The sequence below is a fragment of the Podarcis raffonei genome, chromosome 1 (assembly GCF_027172205.1).
Source record: "Podarcis raffonei isolate rPodRaf1 chromosome 1, rPodRaf1.pri, whole genome shotgun sequence".
NCBI classification, from domain to species: domain Eukaryota; kingdom Metazoa; phylum Chordata; class Lepidosauria; order Squamata; family Lacertidae; genus Podarcis; species Podarcis raffonei.
In genome coordinates this window covers 130,353,731-130,372,752 of record NC_070602.1, presented here as the reverse complement: position 1 = coordinate 130,372,752, position 19,022 = coordinate 130,353,731, and the positions used below count along the sequence as shown (strand labels likewise).

At 44.1% G+C, this 19,022-nt stretch overlaps 1 protein-coding gene across 4 annotated transcripts in view; it reads left to right on the top strand.

Annotated features, from left to right (window-relative positions):
• The first annotated feature begins 3,594 nt into the window (after window positions 1-3,594).
• NBEAL1 (neurobeachin like 1) overlaps window positions 3,595-19,022 on the top strand; it is a 145,235-nt gene continuing 129,807 nt past the window's right edge. For 3 of the 4 annotated variants that reach the window (XR_008327608.1, XM_053365990.1, XM_053365969.1), the window contains exons 1-2: window positions 3,595-3,706; window positions 5,496-5,929. Coding sequence is in view for 3 of the 4 variants with exons in the window: in XM_053365990.1 (XP_053221965.1) it covers window positions 5,879-5,929 (51 nt within the window). In the remaining variant the exon portion in view is untranslated. Of the gene's footprint in view, window positions 3,707-5,434; window positions 5,930-19,022 lie in introns of all 4 variants that reach the window. The other variant, XM_053365976.1, reaches the window with a different exon arrangement.

Here is a 19,022-nt window from a genome sequence, read left to right as displayed (position 1 = left end):
CGAGATGAGCACTGCAGCCCCAGAGTCGTCCACGACTGGACCTAATGGTCAGGGGTCCCTTTACCTTACCTTTACTAATCTTGGCAACTGGAAGGGGAGAGGCAGGAAGTGGTGTCCAGCTCATCTTTTCTCCCTCCTTCCACAAAAGGCGCTGCGATCTATCGTCAGGCATCAGCAAACCTTTTCAGCAGGGAGCCGGTCCACTGTCCCTCAGACCTTGTGTGGGGCTGGACTATATTTTGGGGGGGGAAATATGAATTCCTGTGCCCCACAAATAACCCAGAGATGCATTTTAAATAAAAGCACACATTCTGCTCATGTAAAAACACGCTGATTCGCGGACCGTCCGTGGGCCGGATTTAGAAGGCGATTGGGCCGGATCCAGCCCCCGGGCCTTAGTTTGCCTACCCATAGTTTGTAGAAAGACCTTGTACTGTTTTTCAATACAGTGTTGGTTGCTCTGTTTGAGTTTGCTTTGTTAACTGGAATCAGGTAACTGCAAATGAGTAATCCACAGCAGACTCATCAGTATCCCTGACTTGTTTACTCCAACGTATAAACGGAGGATAAAAATTATATCAGCTCTGCTTACCTTGGGATATTGATTAAAGGTTTTAAACAGACTGTGGATGCGTTTCAAGGTAATAAAAACTGCAGTTGGCTGTAACGTAACTCCACATTGATCCTGAAACAAAGAATGACTTTGTGCTGCTCCCCTTATCTCCAGTTAGCAAAAGGGCAACCGACAATAACTGAAAAAAGAGGAACTGCTTCTTCCTTAGTAGTAAATTCTCTTCCCAGGTTAACAATCTTCTGCATGATTTAAAGTTTCAAGCAAAAAGACAAATTTTCCAGAAGCAAAAAGGTTAGAAATGTGGGACTTACCACAATTCTGTCTCTCTGCAGGGTTTGAAGTAACACTGTCTGGTATATGTGCTGAGAGGTTAAGTGCCAACATAATCCCTGTGCTATTTGGATGCAATCAGCACAAAGGGAAAGGAAGAGGTATAGGCAAATTCAGTCCTCCAGCTGTTTTGGGACTACAATTCCCATCATCCCTGACCACTGGTCCTGTTAGCTAGGGATGATGGGAGTTGTAGTCCCAAAACATCTGGAAAGCCGAATTTGCCTATGCCTGGAAGGAGTATGCAGAGTTTAATAGATTTTTAACATGTTAAGTGGCTTTTGAATAAATATAAATTAAATAAAACAGACTATGGGAAGCTTTTTAATACTATGGAACAGACTACCGAACCTAGGCTGCACCCCTAGAAAGAGAAGATTTTGAAAGGGAGCAAAATAGGTCTACACTGAAAAATAATTACAAAAAATTATAAAAGAAATATACTGACTGTGAAAGCTTTTCAGTTCAAAGGAAGAATTGAAGATGCCCCCCACCACCTGTGTAAGCAAGGTGCAATAGAAATTGGGGAGAGGACACAGTCAATTTAATAATAAAGTACCAAAGAAGGGGGCACTGAGAGAGGTCAAGCAAACACAGAATTCAGAACTACTCCAGTCAGATGTATGGTTAAATGTATAGTAGTGCAGGAAGGAACAGCCAATGAAATAATTAATTCCAAAGAGGAAAGCAGTCAAATAAGGAGAATTAACTTGTTGTTGTTGTTTAGTCGTTTAGTCGTGTCCGACTCTTCGTGACCCCATGGACCAGAGCACGCCAGGCACTCCTGTCTTCCACTGCCTCCCGCAGTTTGGTCAGACTCATGTTCGCAGCTTTGAGAACACTGTCCAACCATCTCGTCCTCTGTCGTCCCCTTCTCCTTGTGCCCTCCATCTTTCCCTCCATCTTTCCCAACATCAGAAGAGAAGACCAAACTGCGGGAGTCTTCTCTTCTCATGAGGTGGCCAAAGTATTGGAGCCTCAGCTTCAGGATCTGTCCTTCCAGTGAGCACTCGGGGCTGATTTCCTTCAGAATGGATAGGTCTGATCTTCTTGCAGTCCATGGGACTCTCAAGAGTCTCCTCCAGCACCATAATACAAAAGCATCAATTATTCGGCGATCAGCCTTCTTTATGGTCCAGCGCTCACTTCCATACATCACTACTGGGAAAACCATAGCTTTGACTATATGGACCTTTGCTGGCAAGGTGATGCCTCTGCTTTTTAAGATGCTCTCTAGGTTTGTCATTGCTTTTCTCCGAAGAAGCAGGCGTCTCTTAATTACAAGGGGATAGTAATTAAGGACAAACAGGAAGGCGTGATCAATTATTCAATGAATTGCAAGGGAGAACCAACTGAATGACAATCAATTGCTGGTGTGTGGCCACGGCAAATTACTTTATAATGAATGACAGGGAAGCACTGAAATGAAAGTAAGTCCCCAGGAGAGAATGGCACAAGGGGCTCTACTGACCCAAAGTCTGTTCCAGCCATCTCTCCTTCCACCCACCCACCACAACAAAATGTCAGCTGGCAGCAAGAAATTGTTCCCCAGACACTTCCCTATAGAGGCACAATTATAGGCGGCACTCAGGTTTCCTTGGGGGGGAGGATGGGAGTAAACCTGCAGTCTATATTTGGAACAATGCAATATATATTATAAGCTGTATGTGGATCAATCATCTCCCTCCCCATAGGTTCATAGCTGTCAACTTTCAGATTTGAAAATAAGGGATCAGCAGCCTCAAAAATAAGGGATCAGCAGCGAAAATAAGGGATCAGCAGCCTCACCTGTCCATTCTATCACCGTTTTTTAAATAAAGAGATTGATAATTTTGGCATCCCTAAAGTCTGCTGGGATCTCCTCTCCCAGATTTTTTCACCAAAGAAGAAAGAATAATAATGATAATAATAGAATCATCATCATCATAACAAATAGAATAATAGAAATACAGAGGAGTACTACTACTAAATATAATAAATAAATAATAAACAGAATAGAAATGATATTAAGATTATAATAATATAATAACATATAATAATAACAATAAATAATGAATGAATAAATAAATAAATAAATACATATATAAATAAATAATAAAGTGAGTAATGAATAAAATAAATAGAATAATAGGAATAATAGAAAAATACAATAATAATAATAAAAAATAGAACAACTATTATTGAATATGACAGAGTACTACTACCAAATATAATAAATAATAATAAATAGACTAGAAATGATAATAAGATTATAATAATATAACAAATAATAACAATAAATAATGAATAAATAAATACATACATACATACATAAATAATAAAAGTGAATAATAAATAAATAGAATAATAGGAATAATAGAAAATAACAACAACAACAACAATAATAAACGACTATTATTATTGAATATGACGTCTCTCTTTTCAGAAATGTTGGAAAGTATGCTTCCATTCTATAAGAAGCGGGGGGGGGTGAGGGCGAGAGTAAAGACTCTGCCAGGAGCCAAGATGGCTGCCGAGGCTTCCTTTCCCCCCCTCCACCACAATGTCATCTCCGCGCGCCTTCGCCAGAAGGGCGGACGTGGTTGCGTCGCGGGGCGGGGCGGAAGGAGGCAGCACTGGAATGTGGGCGGGGCGTCGGGGCGGCCGATGTGGCTTCCCATTTGCCAGCAGCGGCAGCAGCAGCAGCAGCAGAGGCGACCTCCTCCTGCTGAGCCGCCTCAGCTTCTTCCCCCGAGCTGGGCTGAGTCCGCGGCCAGCCAAGGCGCCTCTTCTCCGGGGTCCGAGGAGCCTCCCGCGTCCCCGGTGAGCGAGGAGCCCCTGGCAGGCTGTGGGGCGGCGGGGAGGGGAGAGCCGCCTGGCTGTGGGGCTGGAGGAGGGCGAGGTATTGGGAGGGGAAGGAAGCAGGGAAGCGGGGAGGGCAAATGCAATGAGAATAATCATAATTTCTCTCTCCTGAAACTATAATTTATTTCTCCTGAAACTACAGCATGGGGATTAGGGGTGGTGTGCCCTGGAAGGAGGGTGGGGTTGGGGGGGGCGAAGATATGGATGAGAAATTATTATCATTATTATCATCATCATTAAATTATTCATTATTATTATTATTTATTTATTCATTTTTTAAAAATGTGCTTTTCAGGTTTATGCATTTCACTAGTTTTGCAATCCTTTTAAACATTTCGGAACTCGACTTCCATCCCCCTCTTTCTGCGGTTCCTTCAATGGATTTGTAATATCTTCTGCATATTATTCCAAATTAACTTAAGTTGCTCACTTGTTAATCTACTTTAACTCGACTTCCATCCCCCTCTTTCTGCGGTTCCTTCAATTTATTTGTAATATCTTCTGCGTATTCCAAATGAACTTAAGTTGCTCACTTGTTAATCTACTTTAAATATACACTCTTGTCAAACTGCAGGTTATTACAACAATCCTGCCAACGTTTTTACCTGTTTACAATTTATCTGTAAATATTCAGTAAACCCATTTCCATTCTTTTATAAAAAGTTTGCTATCTTGATTTCTTCTTTTTCCAATAAACCCATTTCCATTCTTTTATAAAAAGTTTGCTATCTTGATTTCTTCTTTTTCCAATAAACCCATTTCCATTCTTTTATAAAAAGTTTGCTATCTTGATTTCTTATTTTTCCAATAAACCCATTTCCATTCTTTTATAAAAGGTTTGCTATCTTGATTTCTTATTTTTCCAATAAACCCATTTCCATTCTTTTATAAAAAGTTTGCTATCTTGATTTCTTATTTTTCCGGTAAGTTTCACCATTTCTGCGTATTCCATACGTTTTGGTATCCATTCTTCTTTTGCTGGCACTTCTTATTCTTTCCATTTTGGGGCGAGTAACCTTCTTGCCGCTGTAGTAGCATACATGAATAAGTTTCTATACAGTTTAGGTAGTTCTGTCTCTATAATTCCCAAAAGAATTTATTTATTTATTGTTGTTGTTGTTGCATCATTGTATTGTGCTGGGTTGAAGGAGAGGCGTCCTGTAAAAGGGGCAGACAAGTGAAGTTAGGAAAACAACTGTGTGTGAATTAGAGAAAGGGGGGGAAGAACCATCAGAAACAAGGTTTGAGGAGAGATGATCTGTGTTTAATTTTGGATTATTATTTTTTTAAAAAATATATCTTAAGTAGAGCGCAGTCGGCACTTTAGCTTACGACAGCTTTATCAGTCTACCCCCCCCCCAAAAAAATCCCCAGAAGTTGTCCGTTTTTCATCACCCTTTGAAAATGGTTAGGGTTTTTATAATTTCTAAGCTAGGGGAGACATTTGGACACTGGATACGTGAGAGGAGATGTTGGTGGTTCTATTGTGAAGAGGTTTTTTGTTTTTTTACTCAGCGATGCCCTTATTCTAATTTCTGGTGCATTCTTACGGAAGCAAAAGCAAGGAAATGAGTGTCCGAGCACTTTAAATTTTAAATTTAAATAAATTATTGTCAATTGTAGAAAATACCCAACATAGTGGGTACTTTTTTAAAAAAATAAATAAATCAGTCTTTATTTTGTCAGGTGATCTGTCAACATTGCTTTGCTGTTTGGTACACTGAAAAATATATTTTCTACCATGCAGTTTGTCACTGAGGGGGATGATGAAGACATGAGGTCAACAACATCTTACTGAGATTTCATCATTCAGAAACAACAAGAGCAGTTCCTGGGATCTCCTTCAGCACTCGTAATATGGAATTATAACATTTCCTTTCTTACGTCGTCTCACATCCTGCACGTTCCAGCCAGCACAATTTTCCTTTCAGAGGTTAATTCCAAAGTGCCATCGATGAAAAGGAGAGGGCTGATTGTCACCCTTAGCCGATTTAACCGTGCAAGAGTATTGGAGAAACTTGTTTTCCCCGTCCTTGATTGGATTGACGAATTAAAGCGAACATTTTGAATTGAAAGTGAGCATGATAGGATCTTGAGCATATGGTACTTCACAACTGAGGAAGGCGAACGATGGCGTCCAGAGAGAGGCTGTATGAACTTTGGATGCTCTATTGCAATAAGGTAACTTCTTTTTAAAAAATAAATAAAACCTGGGGGATGCTTTAGTTGAAGCTGTTTTGTTGAAACCAAATGGCTAACAGTGCACTCTTAAGCACGTCTGCTCAAAAGTAAGTCATCTTGAATGCATCGGGAATAGGATTGTTTTTTTTTATTGTAATCCTGATATGCTGGTACAGTTGACCAAAATGCCCACAGTTATGTGCTCCTATAGGACAGGTAAGGGACGCAGGTGGCGCTGTGGGTTAAACCACAGAGCCTAGGACTTGCTGATCAGAAGGTCGGCGGTTCGAATCCCTGTGACGGGGTGAGCACCTGTTGTTCGGCCCCTGCTCCTGCCAACCTAGCAGTTCAAAAGCATGAAGTGCAAGTAGATAAATAGGTACCGCTCTGGCGGGAAGGTAAATGGCATTTTCATGCGCTGCTCTGGTTTGCCAGAAGCAGCTTAGTCATGCTGGCCACATGACCCAGAAGCTGTACGCCGGCTCCCTTAGCCAATAAAGCGAGATGAGCGCCGCAACCCCAGAGTCGGCTACGACTGGACCTAATGGTCAGGGGTCCCTTTACCTTTACCTATAGGACAGGTATGACAAACTTTTGAATCTCCAGGTGTTGCTGAACTACAACTCCCATCATCACTGGCCGTTGGTCATGTTAGCTGGGGCTTATGAGAGTTGTAGTTCAACAGCATCTGGCTGGGCAAAGGTTCCCCATACCTAACCTAATCTGTTATATCTAAAACTTTAAATATTTGTTTCCTGGCCTTCTTTCCACGGAACCAAGACTGGATGCAGCCTTCCACTTGCGTGTATACTCATTATGCAGGGAGTTTGCCCAACTTGGGCTTGTGCAAACTTGATGGTGATGCTGAAGATGGTCTACAGTGAATCTCAGGCTACAGAAACGAGATGTTTACACCACCACCACAATTTGCCGGATAATCATAATTATTCTCGTTAGGCTCCGGTATTATTTCTTGTTCCTTTCATCTGAATTTTGCTTGGGTTAGGGTGGCGCTTTTTTCAGCAGTTTCCTTGCGCAAAAGCGCTTGGCATTTTTGTTTGTGCGTTGGTTGTTTTGTTGCAAAGAAGAACATGCAAAAATGTTCCTCTGAGCCATAAGATTTGGAGTTAAGGAATTTGCCTTTGGTCTGCTGCCTAAGCTGGTGAGCTTTTGAAACACAAATGTCCTATTGTTTAGAAGCTCAATATGACCGTGCTGATTGAGCTTTGTTTTGAAGTGAGTAGATACTTGGTGGCAGAATGAAAAATAGCACAAATGTCCAACGGAACATTTTCAAGTGGGACCTAAACTTTTATGAAGTTAGTACTGTTTTCTAACCATTCCTACCTAACAGTAAAGGGTAAAGGGACCCCTGACCATTAGGTCCAGTCGCGAACGACTCTGGGGTTGCGGCGCTCATCTCGCTTTATTGGCCAAGGGAGCCGGCGTACAGCTTCCGGGTCATGTGGCCAGCATGACTAAGCCGCTTCTGGCGAACCAGAGCAGTACACGGAAACGCCGTTTAGCTTCCCGCCGGAGTGGTACCTATTTATCTACTTGCACTTCGTACTTTTGAACTGCTAGGTTGGCAGGAGCTGGGACCGAGCAATGGGAGCTCACCCCGTTGCGGGGATTTGAACCGCCGACCTTTAGATCGGCAAGTCCTAGGCTCAATGGCTTAACCCACAGCGCCACCCGTGTCCCAGTCTACCTAACAGTACAAACCACCTAAACCTTCCATATGCTCTTAATATCTTTTGCCTCTGAACGCTTCCTCCAAGCTAACTATAGGAAGCCCTCTATTTACGGACATTCACCTTTTGTGCCTTCAGCTTTTACATGCATGGCCATTTAAAAATGAAAAGGGAGCAGGGGTCTGGGGTCCGGGAAAAATGACTTCGGCAATCCCACCCACCATTGAACCCAATGGGTTTTGACTATATAGGGCTTTGGCATTAGGTGGAAGCTCTGGAACGCAACCGCTGCATAATGCTTACTGTATTGTGCACGCGTGAGATGCGAGAGAAGGTAATGTGTGTTGCTGGGTCGAAACGGGTTACAATTTTATGGAAATATCTGGAAAAGTTGGTGGAGACTTGCTTCTTGTAGCACTGAGCCCAGCTGCTAGGTGGCGCGTTTGGGTATTTTAAGTTGTCCTCTACCAAGCACTTTTCTTCTCCCATCAGCTGTGAAGGTCGTTGGGGGAGCTTGGGCCAGTCACTGTTTCGTAGCCTAACCTGTCTCACACGGTTGTTGTGAGGACAAAATGGGGAGGGGGTAAAACCATGGATTCCCCTTTGAGCTCCTTAGAGGAAAGGTGGGCCATAAATCAAATGTATTAGTTGAGAAACCTTCAGTCCCAGGGTCAAATGCAACCCCAGAAGCCTCTCTGGAGGAGTGGTAGAACCTCACGCCTGGAGGCCAAAACAGACACTATTCTACCTACCAAAGTAAATGTTTATATTCCTTGTTCCACCCATAGCTGTCAAGCGTCCCCTATTTGGCGGGACAGTCCCTTATCCCAGCGCCATGTCCCGCTGCTGTCCCTTATTGATGATGTCCCTTAAATTTTCCGGGTTTCAAAGGAAGCAGCTCCTCTCCCTCCCTCCCTGCCGGCCAGGGAGGAGGGAGGCTCCAACTGTGTTGCTTGGCTGCGTTTCTCACCCAATAAGGAGTCTAAGAACGACTGGGAGGTGGAGCTTGCATGCCTTGTGCCAATCAAATCGGCCGCGTTGCCTGGGGACTCGCCTTTGCTCAGCGCTTCCCAGCGGAGAGGTGACGGTGGTTTTCCTTGCTGCATCCCCTTTGCCGAGTTGCTGCACTATGGGAACCACCGCTTGAGGCTTCGTTTGGCTGCTGGTTGACTAAAATCCCTTATTTTCAAGGCTGCTGGTCCCTTATTTTCAAATCTGTAAGTTGACAGCTATGGTTCCACCCATTGTGGCTTCTGTGGCCCCAGGGAGGTGGCCCAGAAAAGAGTGGATCCCTGGCTGCTTAAAGTGTTGTCATTGTTCTTTAGAGATATGGTGTGAATATGACCTAGGCAGCAAAACATGTCCCTGAAAGAAGGTACATTATGTGAATGGTTAAAATGAGAACCACCCCATCTGATATTGCCCTTTGCAAGGGCCCGCTTGAGATCTTGACATCCTAATGTACAGTGGTGCCCCGCAAGATGAAATTAATCTGTTCCGCAAGTTTTTTCTTCTTGCGAGTTTTTCGTCTTGCGAAGCACGGTTTCCCATAGGAATGCATTGAAAATCAATTAATGCGTTCCTATGGAGACCGCTTGCCAGGCTGGCGGTGCGGAGAAGGGCTTTTCTCCCCACCACAAGCCTTCAGGACAGGTACGGGAACAGAGGGGAAGGCGCGCAGCGCTTCTCCTCTGTTCCCGGGGCTTGCGGTGGGAGGAGGGTTTTTCCTCCCCACCGCCAACATTCAGAACAGCAGCCTTCCGAAGGCTGTCGCGGGGAGAAGGTCTCTCCGCCCCACCACCAGCCTTCGGAGGAGGTCCGAGGACAGTGGGGAAGACGTGCTGCGCTTCCCCGCTGTCCCGGAGATTTCCCTATGGGCTTTCGTCTTGCGAAGGAAGCCCATAGGGAAATTCGTTTTGCGAAGCGCCTCCAAAACGGAAAACCCTTTCGTCTAGCGGGTTTTCCGTCTTGCGAGGCGTTCGTCTTGCGGGGCACCACTGTATAAAGATTCTCCTTTTTTCAGCAGTTATGCCTGAAGGTGACACTTTCAGCCAGTTCTCTCCATGCTGACTCGAAAGTAGCTTCCACTCCCAATAATTCAGTGTGACTTACATCCTGGAAAGCATGTTGAGAATGGTAGCCTGGATTTTTTTTTTTTTAATAAATATTTATTGAAATTTTCAAAAAATAAAGAAAAAACAAAAAAACAATTAAAAACACATAAAATTTACACTCCTTACTGTCAATAACCAATTTCCTTGACTTCCCCACACCTCCCCTTCTTGTATTCCAGTTCCAATTTTTAGCTCAGCAAGTTCTTGTTCCCAAACTTTACCTTATTTTCTCTAATTCATTTTAGTTAACCAATTTTAACTTATAAACCTCAATCTTTATACATCAGTACTTATTCTTAGAAATCTTTTTCTAAGGTCGACCCCAATTCCCTTCCACGAATTCCCCATTTTTATATTAGTGGCAAAACAAAATTAAATGAAACAGAGTATAATTGTACACCCTTTGGATTCCCAAAGCCCCCCCTTTCCCGGTTTCGAACCCCAACAAATGTCCATCAGTCTATCTGCTGTCAGCCTGGCGAGAGAATGGTAGCCTGGATATGTGCTTACAAGTGCTGAATGACTGGAAATTCTGTTGTATCAAATCTAGCAGAACTTCTCATAATCTAGGAGCGAACCGTCTGAAAAATGCTAGGGAATGCAGGAATCACAAATGACTTATGGATTTTTTCCTTCCAGTAGCACCTTAAAGACCAACTAAGTTAGTTCTTGGTATGAGCTTTCGTGTGCATGCACACTTCTTCAGATACACTTCTTCTTGGTATCTGAAGAAGTGTGCATGCACACGAAAGCTCATACCAAGAACTAACTTAGTTGGTCTTTAAGGTGCTACTGGAAGGGAAAAATTTTTTTGTTTTGACTATGGCAGACCAACACGGCTACCTTTCTGTAAATGACTTATGGGTTATGAAAGTAGGTTAAGATGACATCTTTTATTGGACCAACAGCTGTTGGTGAGAATGCTGAAGCTTTTGAGTTTAAAAGCCTATCCAGGCAAAAACTACTGCTCTTTAACGCTTTAATCTATGAGTAGTGTATAGCTGCTTTGAAGCTGCTTGCAGCACAAAATGCAGCACCGGATCAGGTTTTGAGCTACCAGAGGAATATATATCAGTACTGTTTTGGTTTCTCTGCTGTCCTATATATGAGATTAGTGACTCAGATTCCAGTGATCATCTTGGAGTGACTGCAAAAGTCAACCTTTCACGGTACATCTTATTTGACTGAAAAGGAGCAGAGATAGTCTTATCCACGTAAAATTATTTCGTCTTTCATTTGCTGAAACTGTTTTCTTTAAACCCACAAATTAGAATGTAACGGTGAATGAATCAAACGTCTACTAAATTGTTTTATTTGCGTCAGTATTTAGATGACCTATTAATTTCACTTGAAATTGTATAGTCTTGCTTAGGGGGATTACAAGGCTGGAATTGTTACATAATAAGCTGTGCCAGTATGCCAGGGGCTACTTAGGAACAGAGCTCTGCCACTTCTAGGAAAAAAAGAGTGCGAAAATATTTGAATTGGTCAAACTATAAAACAGTTTCCTTCTGACTTTACTTTTTAATGAGAGACAAGACAGAGACCAATGGCACGTGGGTTGACTTGACACAATAAATTGTGTTATGCATATATATTTTTTAAATGCCACGTATAGTACTACCATCTGCTTTTTTGTGCTGAAAAAAATACTCTGGGCAGAAAGCGGCAGTAAAACTCATGAAAGCCAAGTAAAAAGCAATAACTGCTCAAGCTAAAATGGAGCCTCAATCCTGCTTCTAGCAGAGATTGAAGATCCCCATAAAACAGTCTTGCGGTGACAAACTTTGGGTACGATTCAACATGCAGCGAATCCTGTTTTGTTCCCAGTGGGAAGAATTCTGAGCAGGTGCTTGCCTCTCTGCCGAAATCAATAGCACGTAAAAGGGCTTCGCTGTGGCTGGAGCCGGCCCATTGTTTTTTGGATCAGTATGCCAAATTGAAATATGTGGGCTTCTTGTTTTGATACCGAGTTAATGACTGCATAATGCATGAAGCACTTCTGCCACTTTAGGGCACTTGTTCAGATGTCTGTTTTGACTTTATTGCATTCCTGTCAAGACGTCCGCAGAAGAAAAGTTTCATCCATTGAGTAAATGCCCTATGTGGAGGGGGAAAAACCTGGCAGAAGTTCCTTTGTTTGCTAACGCATGCTCATCTTCTGCCACTTAAGATTAGAAAAAAACTTTTCTGGCTATTGAAGGGAAGATTAGCTGGACTCATTATAGAGACAAATGCAGCTTGGCTTGGCACTGAAACAGCAGAAAATATCCAAGCTCTGTAAATTGTTCTTTGCGTGGCAGGAAGAAGATAGAATTTGGGGGTCATGTTTTTTGTTTTAAAAAGGCATTGGACCTACTGAGATGATCTTGCTGGCTACATGTAGTGGAGGAGCTGGATCGCGGCTTCTTGTCCAGATATGTGCTTTCCATGGTTGAAGTGATCCTACATGGAAAATCCATCATGTATAGATCTAAGCCACATACTGAATCTGTTCATACTGTTCTGTGTTGCTGGACTCCGTCTTCTGTCTGCCCCATTCAGGATAGGCAATGACCATTGGTGATGGGTGCCGCAGTCATAGAATCATGGAATCATAGAGTTGGAAGAGACCACAAGGGCCATCGAGTCCAACCCCCTGCCAAGCAGGAAACACCATCAGAGCACTCCTGACATATGGTTGTCAAGCCTTTGCTTAAAGACCTCCAAAGAAGGAGACTCCACCACACTCCTTGGCAGCAAATTCCACTGTCGAACAGCTCTTACTGTCAGGAAGTTCTTCCTAATGTTTAGGTGGAATCTTCTTTCTTGTAGTTTGGATCCATTGCTCCGTGTCCGCTTCTCTGGAGCAGCAGAAAACAACCTTTCTCCCTCCTCTATGTGACATCCTTTTATATATTTGAACATGGCTATCATATCACCCCTTAACCTCCTCTTCTCCAGGCTAAACATGCCCAGCTCCCTTAGCCGTTCCTCATAAGGCATCGTTTCCAGGCCTTTGACCATTTTGGTTGCCCTCCTCTGGACACGTTCCAGTTTGTCAGTGTCCTCCTTGAACTGTGGTGCCCAGAACTGGACACAGTACTCCAGGTGAGGTCTGACCAGAGCAGAATACAGTGGCACTATTACTTCCCTTGATCTAGATGCTATACTCCTATTGATACAGTCCACAAAGATGTGGGCAGTTTAGCCAGCCCTTTGATAAATGGCAGATTGTTTGTCCATAAGTCAAGTGTAGAAGAGTTGTTACATCCTAGAGACAGTGTTAGAAACTGAGATATGAAAGCTAGGAGCTTAAATGACACCTTAAACCTAGGCCATGGGCGCAACAATGCAATGTCTAGTCTCGCTTATTAAAAAAACAAAAATACAGAGCTGAAAATAAATGAACTGCAGCTAAAATATTACGTTAATTTTTCACATGCTCTAGTCCGTGGGTAGGCAAACTAAGGCCTGGGGGCCAGATCCAGCCCAATCGCCTTCTAAATCCGGCCCACGGACAGTCTGGGAATCAGTGTGTTTTTACATGAGTAGAATGTGTGCTTTTATTTAAAATGTATCTCTGGGTTATTTGTGGGGCATAGGAATTTGTTCATTCCCCCCCCCCCAAAATATAGTCTGACCCCCCACAAGGTCTGAGGGACAGTGGACCGACCCCCTGCTGAAAAGGTTTGCTGACCCCTGCTCTAGTCCTTCCCCTGCCCACCCCGCTAATGTTCTTAAGAGGGTCTCTTCTGCAGTCTTCAGAGAGTCGCTAGAAGTGGGGAGGCAGAAAAAGCTCCTCCTTTCCTTTCACTCTGCAGTTTTAATCTGAAATCTTCGGTGCAGGATTGCACCCAGAGCTCAGAAACCGCTCGCGCTCATGAAATTCCCTGTCGCAAAATGCGCCTAGGACAATGCAAGTTTTGAACACTGTCTGGAGATGGACATGTACCCCCAGTGAGAGAGGTCACAATCCTGTCCGCCCACCCACCCAGAAGGCAATATGACTTGCCTATAATATGTTTGGAAAAACAGCCTATGGAATTGTTGAATATCGGGGCAGAACATTTGGCGAGAAAGCGAGGAGAAGTAATTGAACTTGTTATTTTTTCAAGTATATTAATGAAAGATGGATAGAAGCATACATTCACCAGACAGGTGGACTTTCCACTTCACAAGCCCACTGATTCACTAGCTTAAATATTCCTCCACTTTGACGGCGTAATGTCAGAGTCTTAGGAGCTAGTTGTGGCTATATAGACAACTGTCACGTCAGGGATGTCCTCAGGTCATATTCTGCTTTGGGGCTTTGAAAACTAAAGGTCACTTTGGCAAAACAACAACTTGAAGTAAGTGTAAAACGATGAAGACCCCGTGTTTATAGTCACTTGCATAATCCGGTGGCGGTTATGGAGAAAAGTTTTACCCAAATGTTTAACAAACTGAGTTCTGCCCAAACAGGTTTTTCATTCACCTGACCTGCTGTGGTTACTGCTTCTTCTTCGTGAAACACAATAAGCCTTTTTTTAGGGGCAGACGACACCATTATTACTTCTTCTTTTTAAAAAATCGAGTCACTGTGGTTTGAAAGCAATAATTTTACTCTTCAGCGGTGAAAATGCTCTGCTTCCATGACTTTTACTTTTAAAAGTGCTACAAACTGAAACGGGGAAAAAAAGTGGTACATTTCTCTGGGTTTGGAACACCTTTCAGAGAGACGTTCCTTTGCCACAGCAACAGTGCAGAACCTGCAGCCCACGGTCAGAATCAGGCCTGCTAGGCCTCTCCATTTGGCCTGTGAGGCTGTTTGGGCCAAGCCATGTGCCGTTGTCCTGCTCCTAACATTGCAGGTAAAGGTGGAGCTGCCATGATGTTTGCAGGCCCTGCCAGTCAATTGATCTGCAAAGTACGGTGCCTTTCGGTTTCTGCAGGCAGAGGAAAACGGGTCACCTGAATTTACTGTGATTGTCAGGTGACTGACATGTGCACCCATCTGCCTATCAAAGTTGGCCTGTGCGGGTGGTGGAGATAAGAACAGGTCCACTTTCCCACCCCTGCCTTAGAGCCAAAACTTCCCGTCCTTAGGAAACCAACAGGCCAAGTGGAAATGGAGGCCAGGATCATTTGCCGCTCGATACGTGCAGGCTGTGTTTTCTTCGTCATGAAGAAAGCTATTTGAATGTGTAGTGGTTAAGAGCGGAAGTCTCGTAATCTGGTGAACTGGGCTCGCTTCCCTGCTCCTCCACATGCAGCTGCTGGGTGACCTTGGGCTAGTCACACTTCTTTGAAGTCTCTTAGCGTCACTCACCTCACAGAGTGTTTGTTGTGGGGGAGGAAGGGAAAGAAGAATGTTAGCCGCTTTGAGACTCCTTCGGGTAGTGATGAAGCGGGATATCAAATCCAAACTCTTCTTCTTCTAAAATGAAACACTTCCGGAGGTACAGTATGACTTGAAACCTACTTCAGTTCTTAGACATGGAGCAGTTTTCTTCCGCTGCAGCTATTAAAGCAGCAACTGGGTGGCCATGGACCTCGGATGCTGTGGTTGCAAGATTCCTACATTGAGTAGAACCGGGTAACAAATGTGGTGCTCTCTGTTGATTCAAGCCAGCAGAGCCAGCGAAGTTCAGAGGAAATTGGCCACCCTCCAGGTGCCCGGCTTGAATCCTTGTTGACCTCCCTGCCTGCGTTCCCCGGCAAGATCAAGGCGAGGTCTCCAATCGGCGATTCTTCCCAACGTAAAGAAGAACACACCATTCCTCCCCCTCCCATCGCCGGGGGGGGGGGAAGAGACAGACAGAAATATATTTACATGTCTTTAGTCCTGTCTTTCCAGCAGTACAGAGAAAACATGTCTGTACTCTCTCATCCCCAGCTGCAGAGAGAGAAAAACTCCACCCATGTACTTCCAGTACAGGGTCATGTGCCACTCTGAGCTAACATCCGGTGCTCAGTGCACTGAATAGACCGTCCCCTGTTCCCACGGTACAGTCCCATAACATCAGCTTCCTGTTTACCATTCCAGCCACCTGGAGCTCGCTTCTGCATTGCTCCTTTTTCGTAACACTCTCCCAGATGTTGTTGGACGACAGCTCTTGCCGATCGGAAGGTTGGCGGTTCGAATCCCCGCGACGGGGTGAGCTCCCGTTGCTCTGTCCCAGCTCCTGCCAACCTAGCAGTTCGAAAGCACACCTGTGCAAGTAGATAAATAGGTACCTCTATGGCGGGAAGGTGAACGGCGTTTCTGTGCGCTCTGGTTTCCGTCACGGTGTCCTGTTGCACCAGAAGCGGTTTAGTCATGCTGGCCACATGACGTGGAAAGCTGTCTGTGGACAAACGCCGGCTCCGTCAACCTGAAAGCGAGATGAGCGCCGCAACCCCATTGTTGCCTTTGACTGGACTTAACTGTCGAGGGGTCCTTTACCTTTTATCTCTTTTATAGCTCATCAGATGATGGCAGTTTCAGGAAGGCCCCATGTTGGCTACCTCTGGAGTAGAAGGTTGGATTTGATGATCTCCAGGGTCTCTTCTGACTCTAACATTCTGTCATCGTAGGGAGTGTAGCAGTTGTGAGAATAACTGCATACTTGAGTTATTTGACCTGTCTTTGAGGATAGTGTAGTGTGCTGATCTCTTGCAAGAAAATACATTTATTGTTTTAGCCATTACAAAGATATTACAGTGGTATCTCGGGTTACATACGCTTCAGGTTACATTTGCTTCAGGTTACAGACTCCGTTAACCCAGAAGTAGTGCTTCAGGTTAAGAACTTTGCTTCAGGATGAGAACAGAAATCGTGCTCCAGCGGCGCGGTGGCAGCAGGAGGCCCCATTAACTAAAGTGGTGCTTCAGGTTGAGAACAGTTTCAGGTTAAGAACGGACCTCTGGAATGAATTAAGTACCTAACCCGAGGTACCACTGTATAAAAAAAATACAGAACTCTTCCTGCAGTCATATTTTATGTACATAACAAAACATACATATCTAGATTTGCTTTTTACTGCTGTTGTTTCCCAGGGCTGATTCAGAAGCCCATAGTACTAGGTAGAAGCACAGAGATTTGGACAAAACCACCATAGCTTATGCCCTTACAAAAATGTTTTATTTTGCGATTTGCATTTCTTCTACTGCAGGGCCTAATTACTCCAAACCATCCATTACTGATTAGAATATACTTAAAATAGGTTGAAACATTTCTGCCTAAGCAGCCTGAAACAATTGGGCACTTGAGTGAGGAGACAATACTAGTACTTCAGTAATGATGTGTTTGTGATCTAAGCAATTAAGACTCCAGGAATAATTTACTTCGACATATTATGCTTCAGGGAATTGAAAAGAGAGAGAAAATAACATATTAAAGCTAATACATTCATGGGACAAAGAGTGAACCTTCTTTGAATTCTGTGGTTTTACCTATCAGCTATCATTTGTTGCTTAAAGGTAAAGGTTAAGGGACCCCTGACCATTAGGTCTAGTTGCGAACGACTCTGGGGTTGCAGCACTCATCTCGCTTTACTGGCCGAGGGAGCCAGCGTACAGCTTCCGGGTCATGTGGCCAGCATGACTAAGCCGCTTCTGGCGAACCAGAGCAGCGCACGGAAACGCCGTTTACCTTCCCGCCAGAGCGGTACCTATTTATCTACTTGCACTTTGACGTGCTTTTGAACTGCTAGGTTGGCAGGAGCAGGGACCGAGCAACGGGAGCTCACCCTGTCGCGGGGATTCAAACTGCCGACCTTCTGATCGGCAAGTTCTAGGCTCTGTGGTTTAACCCACAGCGCCACCCGTGTCCCTTTGTTGCTTAGCTTGTCTTAAAATTAGGTAAATACAACCTCAGATGAACAACAACACATGACACATTACACCGTAGTAGTGACTTTTACTTCTTAATACCTGATTTTGGAGTATCTTTTCCCAGTAAATTGCTAAGTGCTAATGAATGTTCATGACAGGTGGCTGTCGAAAATAAATTGCAGCCGAATCCTAGAAGTTTGTGAAATTGAGTGGTCAGAACAGAACAGCCATTACTGCAGTCACAACCAGGCATAATTGCAATAAATGCCCTTTGGCATACGCTCCATTTTTAATACAGTGGTACATTTCAAATGAGTGCACTGCGGACAATTTAAACAAGGAACATCTTTTGTTCAAGCGTTCAGTTTGGACAACAAGTACCCTGGCTTTCTATCAGTCGTTAAACGGACTGCCTGAAACGTTTCGGGCTCAAAATAAATTTCAAAGCAAAGCCCCCCCAAAGCAACTTTCGTCAAAACCGTAATACCAGTTCCATCACAATATAATGGATGCTTTAGCTGAGATTCCTGCATTGCGTGGGGTTGGACTAGATGAACCTTGGGGTCCCTTCCAACTCTACAATTCTATGATTATTTATAAAACAACATTAAAGTTCACACTAGCAAAACAGCAGAGGTTAGAACACGAAATGGTAAAAAGCAGTTTGAAATAAAAGAGTCTTCGGTTTCATTGAAAAGCCAATAGAGCTGAAATCATATGTTACCTCTCTAGGAAGGGAATTCAAAGAGCATAGGGCCACTGCTGAAAATGCCCCTTTTCCTGTGCCCTTAGGACATACCCAGTCTGCCCTTGTAGCTGTTAGTTTATGGCAAGGGATGCAAGTTAAAGTAAAGGTAAAGGGACCCCTGACCATTAGGTCCAGTCGTGGCCGACTCTGGGGTTGCGACGCTCATCTCACTTTATTGGCCGAGGGAGCCGGCGTACAGCTTCCAGGTCATGTGGCCAGCATGGCTAAGCCGCTTCTGGTGAACCAGAGCAGCGCACGGAAACGCCGTTTACCTTCCCGCCGGAGCGGTACCTGTTTATCTACTTCCACTTTGATGTGCTTTCGAACTGCTAGGTGGGCAGGAGCAGGGACCGAGCAACGGGAGCTCACCCCGTCGCGGGGGTTCCAACCGCCGACCTTCGGATCGGCAAGTCTTAGGCTCTGTGGTTTAACCCACAGCACCACCCGCGTCCCTGGGATGCAAGTTGGGTTTGTTTTAATCTGGGGAGTTGACAGTTCCCCATGGAATTTCTTAAAAGTTTAGTCATGCTATGCAGTCGGTTAAAATGCTTTTACTTGTATATAAAGAAGTACATTAATACATGGCAGCTGACAGCCTCTTGCAGAAGGAACCGTGAGGGTGGATTTTAATTGACTCGATATTCCGACCAGTGTTTAGAAGAGGAAGGAGAAAAAAATTCAGAGAGCGTTGCATTTATGAATTAAGCACATTTCAAGGTTCTGTTTTTCTTAGCTGCCTAGACCAAGTATGAGTGTTTAGT